Below are 20,509 nucleotides of genomic sequence, written 5' to 3' on the forward strand. Positions count from 1 at the left end.
ACATTCTGCTCCTGGACTTCACGCCTGCTGTCAGCTCACATTACTGGAGCAGTGTTATTGAATAAGAACCTTTGTAATGTTTAAATCCTGATGTTGTCCTGCAACAGTCTGCACCACGTTATCCTTAGTGATGTAGATGCTCTTTCTGAATCGTCGCTACTCTGTTTTTAAAGAATCACATTTTACATTTTGTCTAAACACATAAAAATATATTAAATGCCCCTGAAACTGTATTATGTTATTGTAACATGAAATGGATTCTGACAGCAGGCAGTTTACCTGACCGACCAAAAATCCAAGTTATAAAAGCTTGCATGGACTCTAGCAGCGTGGTTTTTCTGCTGGAAATGGTCTTAGATTCAAACCACACAACTAGAATTCTTGAATGTAATTTGATGAAACTTATTAACTTAACTTGAGATACAGTATGTGGAAATACTTAACACCGATGCTTACACAAAGCTGAAGGACGTTAAAATGAGCGTACCTTGCTGCCGGTGAGCTGAGCCAGGTACGGCTTAAGCTCCTCTCCGATCACAGAGTAGATGGCCACCAAGCAGAAGACGCTCGCCTTCCTCACGCTGCTCTCCGTGTTGTCGTAGCCCTGCAACGGCGGATGGAGCTTGGTGAAACAGACACGACTGCAGCATAAAGTCAGAATACCGAGCATGTTCAGGAAACGAGCATCTCACCTGCAGGAGTCCCGGTATGATGTCAGTCAGCAGCTGATGGAGCGGCTCCTTGGTGATGCGTTCGATGGCCCTCGTCTGCATCTTGATGGCGGCGAGGTTGATGGGGTAGTCTGCAGTCTGTACGATGGGACAGAGGACCTTGATGCACTGCTCAGGGTGGATGGAGCTCGCCAGCGTTGAGGCCGCCTCCTCCGCTGCACGCACCACCTGCAGGATTAGAAATGAGATGTTGTTAATCCTACAATGTTTTAAAAACAGGATTATCAGGCTTCAAAGTATTCCAGATTGCCATCACCTCCTTGTGCGAGTCTTTATGAGCCTCCAGCGCCTTCATGATGGTGAGCTCGGCGTAGTTCTTGAAGCGAGCCGGCTGGTTCCTCAGGATCTCCTTCAGGACTCGCAGGGACAGGGCTCGGATTGTGTGCTGGGAGAGGAATCAGATCAAAACTCTCAAGATCTTCTCAAAGTACTTTACCGATGATGATGACATTAATAAACTTGGGCCGGGGGCTTTTGTCCTTACGTCTTTGTCTCCCAGCGTCTCGAGCAGCAGCAGCAGCATGGTCTTGAAGTGCTCCTCCCACACCACCAGGCTGTCCTCTCGGGCCACTTTCAGCAGCTCCAGCAGGGTCCCACGGCGCTCCTCAGGGCCCCGCTCCCCTGCTTGGCCCTGAGAGAGCTCCTTCAGCAGCCCTCCGACCAGCTCCAGCTGCTCAGCGGGGGCGGCTGCAGGACGAGGGTGAACATAAACAAAAATGCTTTAAACTACATCACAAAACCTTTGAAGCTCTGCCACTTGACATGTTGTATGTTTTCATTCATTCCAGTCTTATAGCAGAAATGCATGGGCTGTTATTTCTGCCGTAACTCAACTGAAACACAACCTATGAACAGCTCTGAGTGTGTGTGTGTGTGTGTGTGTGTGTGTGTGTGTGTGTGTGTGTGTGTGTGTGTGTGTGTGTGTGTGTGTGTGTGTGTGTGAGACGGTGGGAAAAGTCTAAAGCTTGAATTTAAATCAACCAAAAGATAAACAGACGTAGAAATGAAGTGCTGTATTTGATGTGCAGACGTTTTGGTGCTTAAGCGCTCCTGAAGAGCAGCTCCATAAATTACTTCCTGTTTATCTTTAAGTTGATGTTGTTTCATTCAACTGTCACTAAGCTCCTGATGGATTATTTTCTTTATCCATTGTAAGTTTCTTTTGGTGAAACAAAGAGAAAAACGTTACAGGACGCCTGTGACTCATCCTTCTCGTTTCTTTGTGGTTCTCAGCAGATGTGTGTTTTCTGTTGTAGAAAAAGAAGGCGTCTTTACCTGGGAAGTTTTTGGGGTTCAACATCTTATTTTCGACACATTCTTGTCGGTTTCCTGAAGAGACAACATTAACTATTAGTGACACAAAAATGTCAAAGTAAACACTGATCATTTCCAGCTTCATTGTGAGTTCTTACCGTCTCTCAGCTGCTCCACAGCGTCCTCGTACAGCGCCTCCTTCAGCGATGCTTTGTCCAGCGTGCTGATGCCGTCCGTGTAGTTGTACGGGTTGTAGTCTCTGAAGCGCGGGCCGGAGAAGGAACGCGGGGAAGGCGTGTTCAGCAGCGACGTCTTGTTGTCCAGAGCGGTGCGTCCTCCTCCCATCACGTCACCGCTGAGCCGAGCGTCAGAGTCTGGAGACGCCCCGACTCCGGACTGGAGAATGACAACAAAGCATCATCGTTACAAATGTTGGACTCAGGAATAGATTCTTCTTAATTAATTACCAAAGTGAATGTGTCTTAAAACTAAGCGTCATCTTTGCCCTCACCATGCCGTCCCTCTTCCCGTCTCGTCTCAGCGGCTCCACCAGGTCTTCTTGGCTGCGGAAGCTGAAGTTCTGTATGGCCTCGGTGACGCCGCGGAGCGAGCTGTAGATCTCCTCTGAGTTAAGATTCTCGCTGTCGTACTCCAACATGCTGCAGCGTGGAAAGAGAGAAGAGGAGGTTAGTTAGACAGAACACAATCACTGGAGTTACTTAAAGTGCTTTACTCTTTCATTTCACATTTTCATGGAGGGTATTTCAGTCTGTTTCTAAGAATGACTGCCCCATGATGAATTACAGAACATTTCACGTGCAGACAGGTAAACTAAAAGACGCAGGTAGGAACAGGCGGGGCACTGATACGCTGATTTTGTTAAATCTCAGAGACAATCGAGCAAAGGAAAGCAGAATGAATGGAAACAGTTTGAGCAGATGAAGGCACAAATTATTGCAGCAGAAGTACAACAAATGAAAAGTTAGTGAGTCTTAGTTTAGAGGTTCACAGTATGCTTAACAAACTCCAGAAGTGAATCTTCATAAAGATAGTTCATTAACTCTAACAGAAAGAAATGTGACGGTTAGGTGGTGTCAAAACAGCCAATACTGTGAAACTATGATGAGGAGGCTGAGGAGGAGATTGAGGAGGAGAAGGGGTGGGGTTACCTTGGGGAGTAAGCCCGCCGCACTGCCTTGAGGGCGGAGTGGGCAGCGGGAGGAGGAAGAGGGGAGGGGAAGGGTGGAGGAGGAGGAAACTTGGAAAGGCCGTCTGCGCTCCAACCCCACAGCCGACTGCAACCAGCCGGGGAGGAAGAGCAGGGTAAAAAGGGGAGGAGGAGGAGGAGGAGGAGGAGGAGAGGAGAGGAGAGGAGAGGAGGAGGAGGAGGAGGAAGAGGAGGAGGAGGAGAGCAGCCAGGAGAGAAGATAGAAATGTGAGAAAAAAAGGAGAAGCTCTGTTCTTAGTTGGTGTTAGTACGTGCAGGTGGAGAACTGGCAGGTTAACTTTGGATGCAGCTGTGAAATCTGGTGTTGGGTTTCTGCACTGAGATCAGATAACAGTCTAAACTAATACAATACTTTCAAAATAAGCCGTCTTTATCTGATGGTTGAGAAAAAAAAGACTGGGGCTTGTGATGGAGATGAGTTGTCAGTCGGATAAAAGCAAATAATTCAGATATGGAGAGAAAGTACGGTATATTACTGTTGTGACTCATGGATTCAGTTTGCAGTCTGTCAGATGCAGTGTTACAGATGCGTACCTGGGAGAAAGCCCCCCGTGGGAGCAGTTGGTCGGGGAGGTGAGCGGGCTGCTGCGGCTGTTGGGCTGTCGAGGAGGCGTCCGACCGGCCGTGTTACTGGGAGACACCTGAAAATCCAACAAACACGGCAGGCTTTAGAGAAAAACATCTGAAGATCTGTTCTGACACAAATCTCCAACCAAAGATGGAACTCTGAAGTCCTTGGTAAGGATGCACCTACCCGTTATTTCTAGTAATGGACTACACAGCTTATCATTCACAATCATAATTGTTGTTATTAGTTTCCAGATCATTTGAAAGGTCTGAATATATTTAAAGGTGGAGTCAGTAGTCTTATCTTTTTGTCAAACTAGATAAACTTGATGTGTTACCATGCCGATGCTGTGGCTAGCGTGCCTCAGGTGGTTGTGCAGCAGCTTGGTGGTCCCGTCCTGAAAGGTTTTGGGCAGAGCCCCCAGCAGCATGGTGAACTCCGGCGTGTTCAGCTCGAACAGGGCGATCAGCACCACCTGGGCAGCCTGCACACACACACACACACACACACACACACACACACACACACACAGTCATTTTAACTTTGACTCAAATCCAGCTGGTGCCCTGAGCTGTTTGAGGAGTCACTCTGAAATTATTCTTACAACCCAGATGTTTGATTTGCGTGCTAAAGAATAATCATGTGTGGCTTCTTATGTAACCGTTTGTAACTTGATATGAACCCATTTCAATTTCAAACTAAAGCTCCAATACACTTTGCTTAAGAAACATTTTTTGTCAGACGACATTTTAACCAACTACGTCCTAACGTGTAGATGGAGTTGGTGGCATTTTTAAATGAAAACCTCTAAAACAGATCAGCTAATAGGGTTCCTCTCAAGAAGAGAGAGAGGGTGGAAGTCAAAGGATAACATGATAATAAAAGAAGCACACTTGAGCAGTAACCATGCAGATTGTCAACTTAAAACAAAATAAAAAGCGAGTTTGGCGAAAGCTTTTTGGAGTAGTTTCCTTCTTCGAGAAAATACGACCTGATCAAGGTTTACGGGCGAAAGTTAGAGGCAAACTTGTTGAAGAAGAAACGTCTTGTTTGGTTTGTTAGTCTGCACCAACTCATGCACATACTGGAGGATCAAAGTGGATTTTCCTGATAAACCAGCCACATACGTTTGTGGTCATGAATCAGAAATGTAGCCCGATCAGGCTTCATTAACGAGCAGTTAGTTGAAAAGCCTTCACACACACGTCGTTCACTGTCGGAGTGTTTTCACATCCGCCCGAGTGTTTCTGAGGCTGTGTTAGCGCAGGTTACACACTCGGGTCATGCTGTTTGATGGAGGTTCTACCTGCTTGCACCTCTCCTCCAGGTTGCCCTCCCCAGGCAGAGAGGCCGCGGTGCTGGCCCGGCCTGAGAAATCCTCCCCTGCCCAATTTTGAAGGGACTGGGGGTGCGGTGGACGAGAAATTGCGTTTGGAAGAAAAAAAAAAATCAAGATGTGAAAACAAAAAAATGAAACAAAGAAAAACTAAACTGGTAAACAAAGGAACAGTTTAAGAGAAATAAAAAAAAAAAAAGGAAGAAGTTGTGGGGGAAGGTGGAGGTAGCAGTGACAACGTCCCGCCCTCGTACCTTGCGGACGTCAGAGCTCTTGGGCTCGGTGGTCCAGGTGATGATGCGTGAGACAGCGAGGCGCGTCTCGCTGGAGTTGACGAAGTCAGCCGGGTCCATCAGACGGGCGAGCGCCTCGATGTAGCGCAGGATGGCCACCTTCACCTTCAGGTTGGGCGTCTGCGTCTGATCCACGATAAAACGCATCAGGATGTTGAACTGCTGCTCGTACGGGAAAGACTCTCTGCGGAAATATCAGAGAAAATATGAAATCATTCTGTTGACAAGAAGTGTCATAGCCAACGCTATATAAGTGTTTTTATAAACCCAGAAATTATAAACTGCTACTGTAGGTTTTCTTGTTTAAAAACAAAGTAGAGAAGCTTTCACTCTGCAGGTGAGAGTTTGACTTTAGCCGTTTCTACATGAACTGAAAATATCTCGATCATCAGGGAATAACCGTCACCACCCCCTCCCACTCGCTCCAGATGAATTCTCCTGATTGTATCCTGCTGCGTTCTCACATCAGCTCACTCTGACTTTCTGCAGAATAAATACAAGGAGGCTGGAGGAGAAACTCTGAGTGATGAGAGAAACATTCAGCCGTTTGTGTTCACACATCTCTGAGAATATCAGGAGTTTTTCATGAGTTTATTGCAAGTGTGAAATAAATATTTGACGACTCTTCATACTTTTAAACCCTCTGATTTGTATTTTTGCTCTTTATAAAACACAAGTATTATTTTCCTCTTTTGCAGATCAATGTTGAGCTCTCGGTATTTCATGCATCCCGTCATTTCGAGCCACAGGCCTTAAGTAAACCACATTTTTAAAATAAAAAATGTAGCATGTTGGACAGTTTGTTTTATGTCCTGAACTATTTAAATTAAAAGAACAGATTACTTAATTAACAGACTTGATTTGACTTCATCAGAGATGTGCCCTGTCCAAATGTTAGACAGGACCAAAATACAAGCAGATGTCTTGAAACATATTTTGAAGTTTTTCATATTTTAGCTCCTCTACCGACCTCGTGACGTCCAGAGCCTTCTGAACTTTGGCCTGGACGGAGCCCAGCAGGTCGGCCCCCATCTTCTTCAGCAGCTGAGTGAGCAGGACGAAGAGCCAGTCCTGCAAGTCCTCCCGGTGCAGTATGATGAAGTCCACCAGAGTCTCCAGGAACATGCTGAACACCTGAGAGAGAAAACACGCTCTTCATATTCCTCCACATGTTTGTTGTCAGTTTGCATCTGCAGTTTGAAGTTTAGTGGACGGAGGTGAGTAAGGTGAGTAAACACTTACTCTCTGGTGTTTGTTAGAGTCCGCCGTGAGCAGCGAGGAGGCATGCAACAAAGAAACACTCTGTTAGTTTGTCCTTCAGTTATTTAATTAGTGCTGACATGAAACAAACAATCTGAGCAGGAACTTATTTTTTACCACCTGCTGCAGTGAAACTCTGCCACGATCCTAACAGCTGAATAAATGTGACTGTGATGAAACTGCAGCTCTGTGGTTTGAAACATCCTCCACAGAAATCATGCTTTCAGGAGAAACAACTGCTCAGACCTGTTTTGGAGTTTATCTCAATGTGCAGAGACAGTTTATCTGCATGAGGCTGCTGCCCAGTGATCTGTGCTGGTGGTGAAAACGTTGCAGTGTTTGAATCATGCTGTGTGTGTTTCAGAGGCTCAGCTCACCTTGCTGTGAGGATCTGCAAACATCCTGGTGAATATCTCACAAAGTCTCTTCAGCTCCACGCGACTGACAGAGAGAACGAGCAGAAATATCGGTTATTTCAAAGAAAGATGTACGACTTTGCTTTAGGTCGCTGTCTGAAGAACCTTTTGAAATAAAAACTAGGAAGCAGAAATACACCCAGCTCCTCACACACCTGAGCATCCTCTGGCTCTTGAGCAGGTTCTGCAGCCCCAGCAGTCCCTCCTTCCTCTCAGACCAGTTGGCGCTGGCGCAGTGGTTCAGGACCTCCGCCACGTCCTCTGTCTGACGCAGGTAGTGTGGCGCCATGCCGCCGTTGCGTGAGCTGTACGAGCGTTCAGAGCAGGCGCTGGAGGCGTCACTGTTGGCATCATCGTCCGAGTACATTCCTGGAGACTCAAAACGCCGCCTCACCGGCCTCCGCTGAGCAGAAGGAGAAATGTTTAAAGTATAAAAACTAAAGAGTATCACATTCTATATCTAGAGCTCTGAGAGGATCTAGCATGCAGCTACAGATGCAGAGACATGCAGGTGTCCAATGAAGTGATGAGGTCATTTCACACACACACACACACACACACACACACACACACACACACACACACACACACACACACACACACACACACACACACACACACACACACACACACACACACACACACACACACACACACACACACACACACACACACACACACACACACACAGCTCTAGTCCACGGGATAATAAGTTATTGTGTTGAGAAACATTATCCTCAACAGAAAATCAAAAGTTAAAAAGTATAAAACAGGAAACACTTCTGTCTTAGTTTCCTCAATGAAATCAAAGCCCGCTCACTCTTCCATGTTTTGAAATTTAAAATCAGAGTTAAACGTTCATGCTCTTCATGCAGTTACAGAAAACTTGAACTCAGACGAGATTTCTTTGTACCTTACTCCTCGAGTCTCCTAAGAGCTGAAGTGAACAAAATGATGGATAAAAGAAGACAGAGGGGATTAATGAAGGACTGCAGGAGCTCTAACATCAACATGCTCTCTTTACAGCATAATCTCTGCTGTTATTCTAGGTTTTTTCCGATCGTTAACTATTTCCAAAAAAGCCCAAACAACTTGTTAATCCATGTTCTCCTGTCACTGACTGTCAGCTCAAGTGATGGATCTTATTGAAAACATCTTTCAAACTCTGCGTGTACATATAGTTTCATTTTTAAAAACACTCACTGTGGGTTCGAGAAAAACACAACATTTTAACAGACTTTGAGCAACTTTGATTTTTTCAATTTGCACTGTTCTTTACAAGAAAACCAGCTTTATTTTTTCACAAGGGTAAAAAACATCCTCGCCTCCCTCCTTACCAGTGCGTCAGCCACAGCAGCCTCCACGTCAGTGCCGGTGTCCAGGATCCTCATGGCGTTGACGGAGGCAGAGATGCGAGCCTGATGGGACAGACGGTCTAAAAAAACAAAAGAAAAATATGTTTTAGCATGTTGAGAGGATTGTATAAGCAGGATGAACATGGGATTAATAGTCCTCTGTGCAGGAGTGAAGCTGCATGTTGGTAGCAGGCACTTAGGATGGACTTTAAAAAATTAAAAGCCTGGATGAAGTGAAAAGGCTGTAAGGGCTGCAAGGTTATCCTTGGGAGCAAATGTGCCCAATCGTAGTGCGTCTGCTAAAATTACATTAAATAGAAGCGTGTTGTTTTATTGTAAAACTGCAGTGAATTTACTGATTTTATCTATGAAGTAGTGGTGGGCGATATAACGATCTTAGATCGTGAAGGATTTTAATCTTAATAGAGATAAAATCACTCTCTCAGTTTTTAAAAGTTACTTATCAAGCTTCTCCACCCGAAGCTCACCTGTTGTGTTAACTGAATTTATAGGGATTACACTAAACGACGTTACACAATGTGTGCAGCAGGCAGGTGAGAGTGAGTAACCATGGTGACTGTCTGTCTGTCAATCAACGATGTCCCGCCCCCTGTATGAATAATACTCTTCTTTCAGTAAAACATACTTTGATCATGTGTCACAGAATGAACACATTCTGTATTATGTTTGATTATATATAAACCAAACTAAAGTTAGTCCAATGATGTCATAAAAAACATCCTATAAACAAAGGCTGCAGAGCATATAAAGCTCCAGCTGTAGGAACTCTGCAGGGCTATAATAGAACAGAAACACAAGAACTCGAAGTTGACATGTTTTTAAATGAATGCATCACTGCGTGAAAATGTTCCTGATGAACATAAAAAGAGGACACATAACTAAATCATAATTTCAAAGTGGTGAGGAAAACCTTAAAATTGTGCATAAATATTGATCAAATTGAGGGAAAGACATTTCTGTTGCTAAAGATGTTCTGGGTGAGAGACCTCCAGACCTCCTACAAAGATGTTTTTCAAATAGACTAAACATGTCAGTGCAGTTTTTGTGCATTTAAAAACATTATACAGGGAAATAAGTTTGGTTGAACTGGTCAGTAACTTACAAATTTGTCTAAAGATCAATATGAAAAAAATCGTGATAAAATCGTGATCTTGCCCAAAAGAAATTGTGATATGATATTTTTCCCATATCGCCCACCTCTACTATGAAGTCTGGTGGCTTTGAAAATAAGGAAATAGGCTGATTTGCCCCCAAGGATTTCAAATATGAATCTATTCAAATGTATCCCCTTTTTAGAGGTATGAGAATTCCCTTTTGAAACAAATTACCAAGCGGATAAAGCTCGTTCTAAAACAAGGGTGAACCTTATGTTGGCTTTTACCCGTGGACAAAGAAGCTGCAATGTTCTGTGAATGAGGATGAAACAAGTCAATGCAGAAAGCAGCCAGAATAATATTTAAATACAAGATGCAAACATATCACAATGGTATATAAAGATGTCAAGCAGTAAAAAGGGACACAAGTCGATCAAACTGCAACAGAATAAACTTGATGAAGCTGCAAAAGAAAAGTTCAAAACATTTAAATTCACACTATATTACCACTGAAGCCACGTAGCTTATTCTAGCACACTTTACCGTTTAACATCAGAGCACATAGATAGTATTTCTATAATTGCTTAGACAATGTTGATGCCCAGTAGCGCCCCCTGTGGGTAGATGAAGCTTGATTTTTTTTTTTTTTTACTAACTAACAACACCAGGTTGTGCCTGTGTTGCAGCACCACCACTCTAAGGGATCAAAAAACATGAAACAGATTTGGCTGCTGATAGTTTCCCTCTCTGAGCCGAGAGGTGGACTTCATGCAGGGAGAGACTTCCCTGAGCAGGTTAAATCAATCAGCCAGATAATTCAATATAAATCTTAAAGAACATCCTACATCCACTTGTGATTCAGAAATAAAAATGTGGAGTTAAATAAGTTGAATTTGATATTTTATCTGGCTGACTGAGTGCAGCTGCTCCCTGAGAGGACCTCTCTGGTCACCTGAGTAGCACTCTGCAGAGGACAGGGCGCTGGTTGAACGGGAGTGCCGACGGGTCGCTGGAGGAGGACGTAAAATTAGAGATGAGCAGGAGAAAACAGTGCAATCTTTAACTATCTTTACGACCATCAGAAAATAAGTTTCTCTGCTTCTGCTCTTTGCACATAGTTAATTTGTAGATTAGTAGAGTAGAATCTGTAGGTCTAAATAAAGAGCATGCAAAGAGTAAGACAGGGAACAGATACATGTAGACAGGTGTGCAGGATAAAAGAGAAGAGAGGATACAAAAAGTGTCTTTTAACAAGAGGTCAACTTAATTATGTAAAGGCTGTAGACTTATCAAACTTCACCGTCTTAGTGTTTACTCCCCTTTCCTCTCTTCTGTTCCTACTGATCTGACAGAGAGGAGGTTTTCTGGGGATTTTAGGACTTTACTCACCCAGGGGGGAGAAACCCCTGGCGGGGCTGGTGTCACGGCTGCTCTCGCGACTGGTTTCGCGGCTGCAGCCCTGACTCATGCTCGGACGGGGGATTCTGCTGCGGGCTAGAGGAGCGAGGCAGAGAGACAGACAGAGAGACAGAGAGACAGACAGCGGCGCAGGAGGGAGAGTTTAGCTTGTAGCACATTCAGCCAGACATGGACACACCTGGAGGTCTGCAGAGACGGTTAGTGAGGCAGGAGAGAAAGAGAAGTCGGACTGAGGGAAATACAGGATTAGTGAGGAGGAGAGGCAGGGACAGGAGTATTGTTGTTGTTTCGTGGGGTGTGCATGCAAATCTGTTCAAAACTCTCTTTTAACAGCAACTCTTACTCTACTATTTAAACCTGTTGTTTCAGACCTCAAGCCTGTGACAACATTTAGTTCGGTTTTAAATCTAGACTTCTGTTTAAATGTTCCTCTTGCAATAATTTCAGCAGAGGTGAGCCTCCAAAAATATTACTTATCCTGACTTTGTTAAATTCAGATTTTTATTATACATGTCTTTTTCCAGTTTGGTGGTCCGACACTCTTACCTGTTCCTGATCGGCTGGGGCTGGTCTCTCGGCTGCAGCCCTGGCTACGGTGGCCTCGGGGCCGGCTCTTGTCGGTCAGGCTAGTGGAGGAGCTGCTGGCCGTGGTCGTGGAAGCTGTGCCCATGGATGGTCGGGGGAGACGACCGTATGTGGAGCTCAGCAGGCGGCCAGGAGATCCAGACCTACTGCCCGCTGAAACACACAAGGACTAACGTTAACACGATTCATCAGTTTAATAACTTCCTGAAACAACATCTGGGGTGTAAAAATAAAAGAGAATATATAAATGAATTTAGTAAATATACTTTACATGAAATAGGACATGCACAAACATCTCAGTGTTCTGATAATTGCTCACGCTTTTTGTCACAAGCAAGAGAAAAACATCACAACAAAACGAAGTGAGAAGAAGAAGAAGTAGCTGCTCACGCTGAGACTGTGACACGACTTTCCCTCGACTCCTTCCCCGGCTGTCCGTCACACACGGACCTTTCCCTGAACTCGTTCTCCTGGTTCGCACTCGACCTGGAGAGAGAGACCGGACGGAAGAACAGAAAAACATCAAATATTCAGCATCTTTATACTCCCATAAAGGCTGGAACAAAGTCGACATTTTCTACACTCCTGTCATGCAGAAACAGGGAAACATTAAACATAATATGAGACAGGGAAAAGTGGAGGATGTAAGACAGAGAGAACACAAGTCATTTGCTCCTAAGTTTCATTTATTTTAAAAAGTTCATTTAAACAAAACAAAAAAAGCTCCAGTCTGGAGTCGTTCAATCCTCTCATCATCTAGAATGAAACAACCTAAGACACTAAAGATGAAATTCCACCAGACTCGTGTTTGGTCGGTCTCCGCTACAGATTAAGTGGAGGTAAAAAGACAATCCATTATCTTAAACACATTAAACTGACGCCCTGAGATAAAGAAAGATTTAGAAATGCTCCAGTACACCGCTTCAAAAGGCAGCTGTGAAAGATCTCTGATGTCTGTGATGGAATCTTTGATCACAGTCATCCATAGTTGTTGTTTATTGTCACTGACAGGTTCAGGTTGTTATTCTAAGTGTGTTACAACCTTACAGAAAGGATCCCTGCAGAGAGAGACCTTTTAGTTTCAAAGGAAGAAGACTTTTTTAACCACAAACAGCTCTCTCTACAAACACCAGATTTCATTAACAGAATCAGTTATTTTACCTCGAAGAACAAAGAAAGTTGCTTTACAACTGCTGCAGCTCAAGTGTTTTGCTGTGTTACGTAAACTATGCATTGGATCTGAGTTACCATATAAAACTAACAAACTGACCACAGCAGATTAGAACAGAAACCCCCGTGTTCTGCGATGTAAAACTACTGCTGTATTAAAATGAGTGTTCTTGTAAATGGATTCTGGTGTGGCAGGTTTAAACAAACACTCAGGACAGTTTAACAGGAACATGGTCATGTTTCATTTGCACCATGCAGAGTCTGGTTTATAGGTTTCAGGCACCTCTCGTGTTTCTGTGTTGAGAAGCATGATGCAAAGAAAACTCTGAGAAATACTTCAGTCAGTGTCCTTCAGCTTCTCACCTGAACTCTTATTTCTTCATTTTTACCTGACATGACACCGACTGATTCTAAGTGCAGTAGAAAAGGTACAGTACACCATGCGTAGACAGTCCATGCATAGACAGTTCCATCACAGATGATCGGCATCACAGAGTACTGATGGGGGATAAAGACACACCGAGGGGGCATGGAGGAGCATCACTCCCCTGTCCACATATGGAAACACACACACAGCTTACCGTCTGCGTTAACAGAACACGAGCCGTCTGACAGGTGGGCGGGGCCAGAGGGGACACAACAAGGGTCAGGGTCAAGAGGTTAAGATTGAAAAATGTTTGACAAAGAGGGAGGGCGGGGAGGATTGAGATCAGAGTTTGGATTTATGTTCAATCAATATGTTTAGAAGAAATATTTTATTACTTTGTGGGAATCCAAAAATCCAATACTGAGACAAGAAAGTGCGTCTAGAGTGTTGAACTTCAAAGACTCCAACATCCTTGCATGATAAGATCATCAAACATCCTGAGCAACCTTTACTCTAAACGTAAAGTTGTCCGCCTTACCCAGTGAAGCGTAGGACCCAGGTGGGAGGGCAGAGGCGGAGCTGAAGGGAGATGATGTCACGGCCGAGGGCACCGCGGGCATCCTGGTGCGGGCAGTGGCAGTGGCTGCTGCGTTGACGTCCACATCGCTGCGAGAGCGCTGGAGGGAGCCCGGGGAGGAGGCTGCAGCGGGCGGCCTGGTGTGGGCGGCTTTGGCTGGAGGAGGGCAGAAACAGGGGATGGAAACAGGACAAACATCAAACAGCTGCAGCAGCAAAGAATTATTTTAATCTCTTCCTATATTACATGTTTTATCGTGTTTGTTGTTTTAAATATTCTATTAATTTGACTGAACAAACACAGCATGTTTATTTTTGCAGCGTGATTGTAATGAAATAAAGAACAGGGTGTCATCTCCTCACATCTTGTCGAGCCGCTCCCAAAGCTGCTTTTTACAGGCGGGGGTCGACTGTGGAGACAGGAAGAAAAAGTCAAACAATTCTTTGAAACAGAACCTCATGTAAACAACAACAACTTGTCAATGCCTTTAGATATAGGGACCATAATCTTCTACTTTCATGAAAGTAAGAGCTTGTTGCTAATAAATCCCTCCCTCTGCTGTCCAATAATGTGACTGAAACTGAACCCCTTTGACTGCATGTCGCTGTCTTTGAATAGACGGTGTAATCTTTCCCAGTTAATCAATAAACCGATCAATCAGCCAGTTTCTCACTTGAGGCTCTCCTGAGAGGACGAGGAGGAGCGGTCGGAGGCAGGAAGGGACATCAGACTGTCCCCGCTCCTCATGTGAGCCTGCAGAGCTTTCTGATAGGACGACTCCAGGCCCTGGAACAGCTGCTCCGCCTCCCGACGGAAGTGACCGTGGAAACTCCAGTAACACCTGCGACGGCAAGCCGGAGGACCAAAACATAACCATGAGGACATTTGGTCACATCAAAGCCACAAACAGTTGAGCTATATCATTGGTTTGTTTTTCTCTAGTGGCTCAGGCTTTACACCTGATGGGTGTGACTTACTTCCGGGCCACAGAGCGAGCCTCGGCGTCTGCATCATGAACCCCTTTCTTTATAGTCTCCATTAAAACTGTTCCATGTCTGTGAACGGGGATAAGAAGACAAAACAAGTATTTAACATGAAGCTTATCAAAGCCTTTTTTCTCCCAAACCAAGTCTGATTTCAACCTGGTTAGTGTAAGGAAACAGAATCAGTACCTCTCTCTCTGTCACACACACACACACACACACACACACACACACACACACACACACACACACACACACACACACACACACACACACACACACACACACACACACACACACACACACACACACACACACACACACACACACACACACACACACACACACACACACACACACACACACACACACACACACACACACACACACTGACTGATCGATGAGAACCAGAGAGCTCCCCTGGTATGGGGGGGTCAGCTCGGGTTTCTCCCTGGTGGCGGAAGCAGCGAGGCAGAAACACAATGAGGCTTTTGGAGGCAGACAGAGATCCCCCTGGCATCGCCATGGAAACTGCTGAGATGGCCCTTGACTCGGCCGGTCTCACATTTCACGACGAGGTGGCGTGCAGTACTTAAAAGTCATTCACAAGCAAATGAAGCCGTTCTCACTTCATTGTTTGTGTCAGAATGTCTTCTGATTGTGTGTGGGGTAACTTGAAGAACCGTCTGGTTCATGGATATAGAAATAAAAGATTCAGGTCGATTCCTCACCTCTCTAAAGAGCTCGTCTGCCACTCCTGCAGCATCAGGTCCAAGAACTCGTAGCAGCGTCTGCAGAGGAGAGCAAACACATGTAAATATAAAGTGAGATCAGCTCAAAGAGGAACAATAAATACTATTCTACGTACTGAGTTTGTGCGTTTGTTATTTTAAAATCTGTCTTTGCACCAAATATATTATATCAGGATAAAATCATGATAAAATCAAATTCAACATGTGTCTCTGTCACCTTCTCACAGCCACAGATTTGGAGGTACAGCTGCTGGTCATGATGGGGATGAGACGTGGGAAGTGTGTGTGCTGCAAAGAAAATAAAAACAGAAACGAGAGTCAAAACCTGCTCACATCATTTTAATCTACCCGGAAATTATTATGTTTTCAGACAAACTGCTTGGATTCTTCAGTGATACGTTCACACTTGATACAGTGATACAAAAACACTTTTTTCTGAATCGCTTTAAAGCAGCCTGAATGAAAGGTGAGAGCAAATGGCTGCTAGAATTTAAATGTGATAGCTTCTGGTTTCTCAATGATCATCATCGTCTAAACCAACCCAAAAGATTCATCATGTGAGACATGATGTAATTAATGATGACACGTACTTTGAGGATGAGGCGGATGGCGGCCATGCCGGAGGTGGCCATGACTTTGGCAGTGTTGGGGACCAGATTGAGGAGGATAGGCATGATGGCTTCCGCCGCGTGATCGAACCGACTGCCGAGCACTGACGACAGGTAACTGGAGAAAGGAGAGAAGAAATAAAACCATCAACCACCACGACCACAAGCTTAAGAACAGGAGGAAGATGTGAGCGTGCTTTCATATCCAAGCATCATCTTTAGCTTTATCCAAAAGTCTGCATTGCTGTTACTCTTTATAACCCCCAGCAGTCTTACCCAAGGGTGATGCAGGCCTCTCTCACCACCTGAGAGCGCAGGTCCTTAGCGGACAGTTTGAACGCCGCCTCCAGGAGCCGCAGCTGCTGAAGAAAGCAGTCAAACTCTGCCGCGCCGGCCAGGAGCAGCGATCGCACCTTCTTCAGCTGGAGGAGGAGCAAAGAGACAACAAACAATCCACATCATAATATTCACCAAACTGTGAGATAATAGAGCGGGGTCAAGTGGTCTTACAGCTGCCACTCTGAGCTCCCAGTCCCTCTTATCGTCAGACAGCACGTCTCGGATCTTCGTCATGGCCTCCTCCACCTCCCTATTAGAGTAGATCTGATGGAGGAGAGGAGTGAAGAAGGAGGAACAGAGAAGATACAGATAGAATTAGGAGATCTGAACCCATCAATATAAGACTTTATGAAGTGGAATAAAGATGGCTCTGTACCTGCACTGTGGGAACATCCTCAAAGGCCTGGATGAAATCTTCCTCATCCACAGCTCCGGCAGCTGATCCATCCCTCCCTACAGGCAGCAGCAAGGTGAGAAGTTAAAACCAAAAACTTTATACCATTTGTCTAAAAACAATCAAAATATAAGAGAGGGAGAAAACTGGCAGTAAAAACTAAACACATTGTTTGACAAACTTTCGATGAAACTTCCATTTTAGTTGTGGATCATTCAAAAAGGAAATGCCAGAAGTCTGCCATATTTAATTTATTTCCTTTGCTGCCACAGTAATGCTTTATTCACTGCAAAACACAGGATTTGTATTCATCGGACGACAGAGGAATCAAAAACATATGATGACGCTTAACAGTCAGACAAACCCAGAATAAACTTTAAAACTTAAATAGAAAGAAAAAAAAAGGATAAAAAAATATCTTTTTATTATTTTGTGTTGCAGACGACTGTTACACACGTTGCTTTTTGTTTTTATCTTTAGAGTATTTAAAATGTATTAAATGAATGTGTGTACCTAATGATGAAGAGTTAAAAAAAACAGACAAGTTCAGGTTTTGATATATTTAGCTTGTAATCGTCAGCTCTGACCTGCAGACTTTGTGCTGGAGGCGGAGGGGGGGCGTCTGAATGAACCCATGCTCACTGCCTTCCTCCCGGACAGCGAGGCTCCTTTGGACGAGGATGAGGAGCGGCCACCGTCCGCTGAGTCATCGTCCTCAAGGTTTTTGTCTGTAGGAGGAAGAGCAGAAAAAACAGAGAGGCAGAGGGTTGGGGTCAAGTCACTGCACAACAAGTCTTCAGTAAACGCACAGCACAAAGAAAATGTCAGCGTTGAGCATCTCAGAAATGTGGAGCAGCGTGCCGGAGGAGTCCTGCGCTGAGGACATAGCTCGCATTCCTGCCTCGGTAACAAAATGCAGTGACGAGTGTGAGGAGTGAGAGGGTTACTCAAAGCATCGGCAATAAATGAACAACGAGTCCAGTGTTCTCAGTAAGACGTCAAGAGCGACCACAGGAGGACAAAAAAAAAACACATCTGAGTACACAGAAGCATCCATTAATAACAGCTGTTAGTTATCAGTGATCTTGGTTTGATTGGATTGTTGTTTATCACAATCTATCATCTTTCATGATCATCTTTCAATCATCTAATTAATTCATTTCATTTAGCAAGCAACAGAACGGACAACCACTTCCAGCTTGTATGTGCTGCTTCTTTCTTTTATATCACAGTTCATGAAAAAACAACAACAAGGGCTGTGCAGGATGAAATGACTCTGCTGCCATGCAAAGACTTTCGTTCACAGTTTGGGCTGAAAACTAAATTGATCTTTATCTTTCAATTCTGCCAGTTAGTTTCTCTATTAAAACAACAATCACTTGCTTGAAAATGTCAGAAAACAGGTGAAAAGTTTTCTTAATTCCGAGTCACGTTGCCTCCACGTTGTTAAGCATCAATTATTTCAGTTCAGTGACCTATTAGATCATTACATCAACATCTGCTCTTCTGTCTGTTTTCAGAGCACATACATCTAAATATTCTGTAGCCTTCAACATATTAATTTCCGACTCGTCAAAGAGAAACCAATGATGGTTCCCTTGCCTATCCAATATATATAAAAGGTTCTTTATCATATTTAAAACGCTCCATTGAATAAATAAACAATGAGGTACAGTCCTGTGGAAACGTCCCCAAAGCGTCATGTGAGTCCCCCGGTGCAGCACAGGAATCTGCACAACGAGCAATCAATCCTCCTCCATTATTCAAAGTTTACACACACACACACACATGCACGCACACACACACACACACACACACACACACACACACACACACACACAGGGGCAGGGCACTCAGCCAGCACATCCGTCATGTGCCGCCAGGCTGCAGATTTTCCTCCTTGCAGAAATAAAGCACGATGCAACACCTTCAATATCAACACAAGGTGACGGTGTGTGAGTTTGACTGACACACACACACACGTTTCACCTGAGGCTCAGGAGGAGAAACCAGGGTGGTGCCGAGCCCACTAGCTCAAGAGGAAAACCCCTCTGGATTGTTCTGTGTCATTTGTGTTTCTATGACATTTTATCTTCTTTGATGCGAAAACTATTTTGAAAAAGTCAAACATAACTTTTGATACAAATGGCTTAACATCATTTGTCTTTCATCTACATGGACAGTTTTTAATTTAGGATTTGAAATTGGACCTGATATCTGTTGCAGGTTGAAGGAGTTCTGCCATTTCTAAACTTCTATATTATTTAGCATATTTTGTGGTCTAAATGACTATTAGGTGCAGATCCTTGGAGGCAGGTTTCACAAAGGAGACCTTCTTTGTTAGAGAATAAAATCCTTTAACCAGAAACAGCGTTTACATCGCTCTCTATAAAGCCACCGATTCCATTGACAAAAACAGTGATTATACCTCAGAGAACACAGGAGTTAATGGACAGGATAATGTTGCAATCATTACAGCCTCTTTCAGCTGCAGGCTAAAGCATCAAATGGAGCGATTCCAAAACTTCTCGTACCAATTAGTAATTTAGATTCCAAAAATATGCATTGTTCACACATCAATCCAGCTGTGAGCAGGCCAAGAAACCATCCTGCTGTGTTTATATTCAAGACGCCAAAGACACATTCCTGTTGGATTTACAGCCGTCGTCACACCAGGCATCCCCCTCCTCCCCCTTTTCTTCTCCTCTCATTGAGCTCCCATTGCCTGCACTGATTGCATCCTCCTCTCTTTATCTCCTCTATAGGATGCATTCAAACACTCCCTGCATCCAGAGCAAGAGCAGCAGCAGCTTACAGGAGCAGATCCGCCTGCAGACCAGTTTCCTCAGCATGTCGGCAGACACACACACACACAGATGGACGGAGAGACAGACAGTCAGGTGGTCTTCCGGTGCTCTGTGGTCCTCACATCTTTTCCTCCTGCTGAGGAGAGACAAGAGGGGAGGAAGGAGGGGACTCAAATTGCTAGCCTCCTCACTCCCCTGTCAGGGAGCATGTGCTTCGATCTTCTCCATCCTCTAGTTCACTTCAGAAAAACACATACACACACACACATGCACATACACACTGCCAGGAGCAGGAAGGAGGAAGAGGAAGGGAGGGGATAGAGAGCAGTGATGAAGGAGAGGCGGGGAGGAGCGGACCAATGAGAGGAGAAGGGATGGGTGGGTCAGGGGACGAACCCTGATGCTCTGTGTGGAGGCAGTGCTGCTGGGCGGAGTCAGAGATGAGTGACAGCTACAGTGTTAGCATGACTCAGGAGAGAAGGAGAATGAGGAGGAGGAGCAGGAATAACTGAGAGACACCTCCAGAGGAAGATGCTCCTCTGTCACTGTTAATGTCAGCCTGCAGCAGCCGATTGTTTTTAATCACAGCAAGGTCACAGCTGCTCTCAACATGTGAGAGATAATAACTCTGAACGGAAATTAAATACAATTCCAGAACATTTTTCTGCACAAAATTAAGCAAAGAAAATTGGAGACAGAGATTTGATTTTTTGTGAATCTGACTTCCTAATACCTGCGGCATGTTTGATGAATCCATAAACTCATGTCTCAGTTTCTGACTGGGAAAAATGCAGCCTTGATTTAATTTATGCTGGGAGATGCATGAAATCACATCTCCTACCTAAAAGTCTACCCTCATTTTTTTAAAAGAATAAAAAAATTAACCTAAGTGAATTATTACCATTAAAAGAGTACTTCAGCTATTTAATATGTAAAAAAAACACTTAGAAAC

The 20,509-nt window shown here is 44.4% G+C and overlaps 2 protein-coding genes across 2 annotated transcripts in view; both read right to left on the reverse strand.

The window, feature by feature from the left end:
- The window catches only part of LOC132959360 (pro-opiomelanocortin-like), a 343,108-nt gene extending 341,059 nt beyond the window's left edge, over positions 1-2,049 (reverse strand). Inside the window, exon 1 of the mRNA XM_061032292.1 lies at positions 2,046-2,049. The gene's annotated coding sequence lies outside the window, so the exon portion shown is untranslated. The remainder of the gene's footprint in view (positions 1-2,045) is intronic.
- The window catches only part of LOC132959339 (CLIP-associating protein 1-A-like), a 36,060-nt gene that overhangs the window by 4,813 nt on the left and 10,738 nt on the right, over positions 1-20,509 (reverse strand). Inside the window, exons 9-38 of the mRNA XM_061032259.1 lie at positions 17,338-17,478; positions 16,733-16,809; positions 16,528-16,620; positions 16,294-16,439; positions 16,000-16,135; positions 15,627-15,697; positions 15,389-15,448; positions 14,652-14,729; positions 14,348-14,515; positions 14,037-14,083; positions 13,636-13,830; positions 11,951-12,046; positions 11,522-11,713; positions 8,424-8,521; positions 8,000-8,023; positions 7,242-7,489; positions 7,048-7,111; positions 6,381-6,544; positions 5,372-5,594; positions 5,088-5,183; positions 4,119-4,265; positions 3,748-3,854; positions 3,155-3,280; positions 2,497-2,644; positions 2,144-2,381; positions 2,007-2,060; positions 1,216-1,418; positions 988-1,116; positions 693-899; positions 488-604 (exon numbers count right to left, since the gene is read on the reverse strand). Coding sequence (XP_060888242.1) covers positions 488-604; positions 693-899; positions 988-1,116; positions 1,216-1,418; positions 2,007-2,060; positions 2,144-2,381; positions 2,497-2,644; positions 3,155-3,280; positions 3,748-3,854; positions 4,119-4,265; positions 5,088-5,183; positions 5,372-5,594; positions 6,381-6,544; positions 7,048-7,111; positions 7,242-7,489; positions 8,000-8,023; positions 8,424-8,521; positions 11,522-11,713; positions 11,951-12,046; positions 13,636-13,830; positions 14,037-14,083; positions 14,348-14,515; positions 14,652-14,729; positions 15,389-15,448; positions 15,627-15,697; positions 16,000-16,135; positions 16,294-16,439; positions 16,528-16,620; positions 16,733-16,809; positions 17,338-17,478 — 3,893 coding nt within the window. The remainder of the gene's footprint in view (positions 1-487; positions 605-692; positions 900-987; positions 1,117-1,215; positions 1,419-2,006; positions 2,061-2,143; positions 2,382-2,496; positions 2,645-3,154; positions 3,281-3,747; positions 3,855-4,118; positions 4,266-5,087; positions 5,184-5,371; positions 5,595-6,380; positions 6,545-7,047; positions 7,112-7,241; positions 7,490-7,999; positions 8,024-8,423; positions 8,522-11,521; positions 11,714-11,950; positions 12,047-13,635; positions 13,831-14,036; positions 14,084-14,347; positions 14,516-14,651; positions 14,730-15,388; positions 15,449-15,626; positions 15,698-15,999; positions 16,136-16,293; positions 16,440-16,527; positions 16,621-16,732; positions 16,810-17,337; positions 17,479-20,509) is intronic.

This window comes from Labrus mixtus, chromosome 24 (assembly GCF_963584025.1).
Source record: "Labrus mixtus chromosome 24, fLabMix1.1, whole genome shotgun sequence".
Taxonomy (NCBI): Eukaryota; Metazoa; Chordata; class Actinopteri; order Labriformes; family Labridae; genus Labrus; species Labrus mixtus.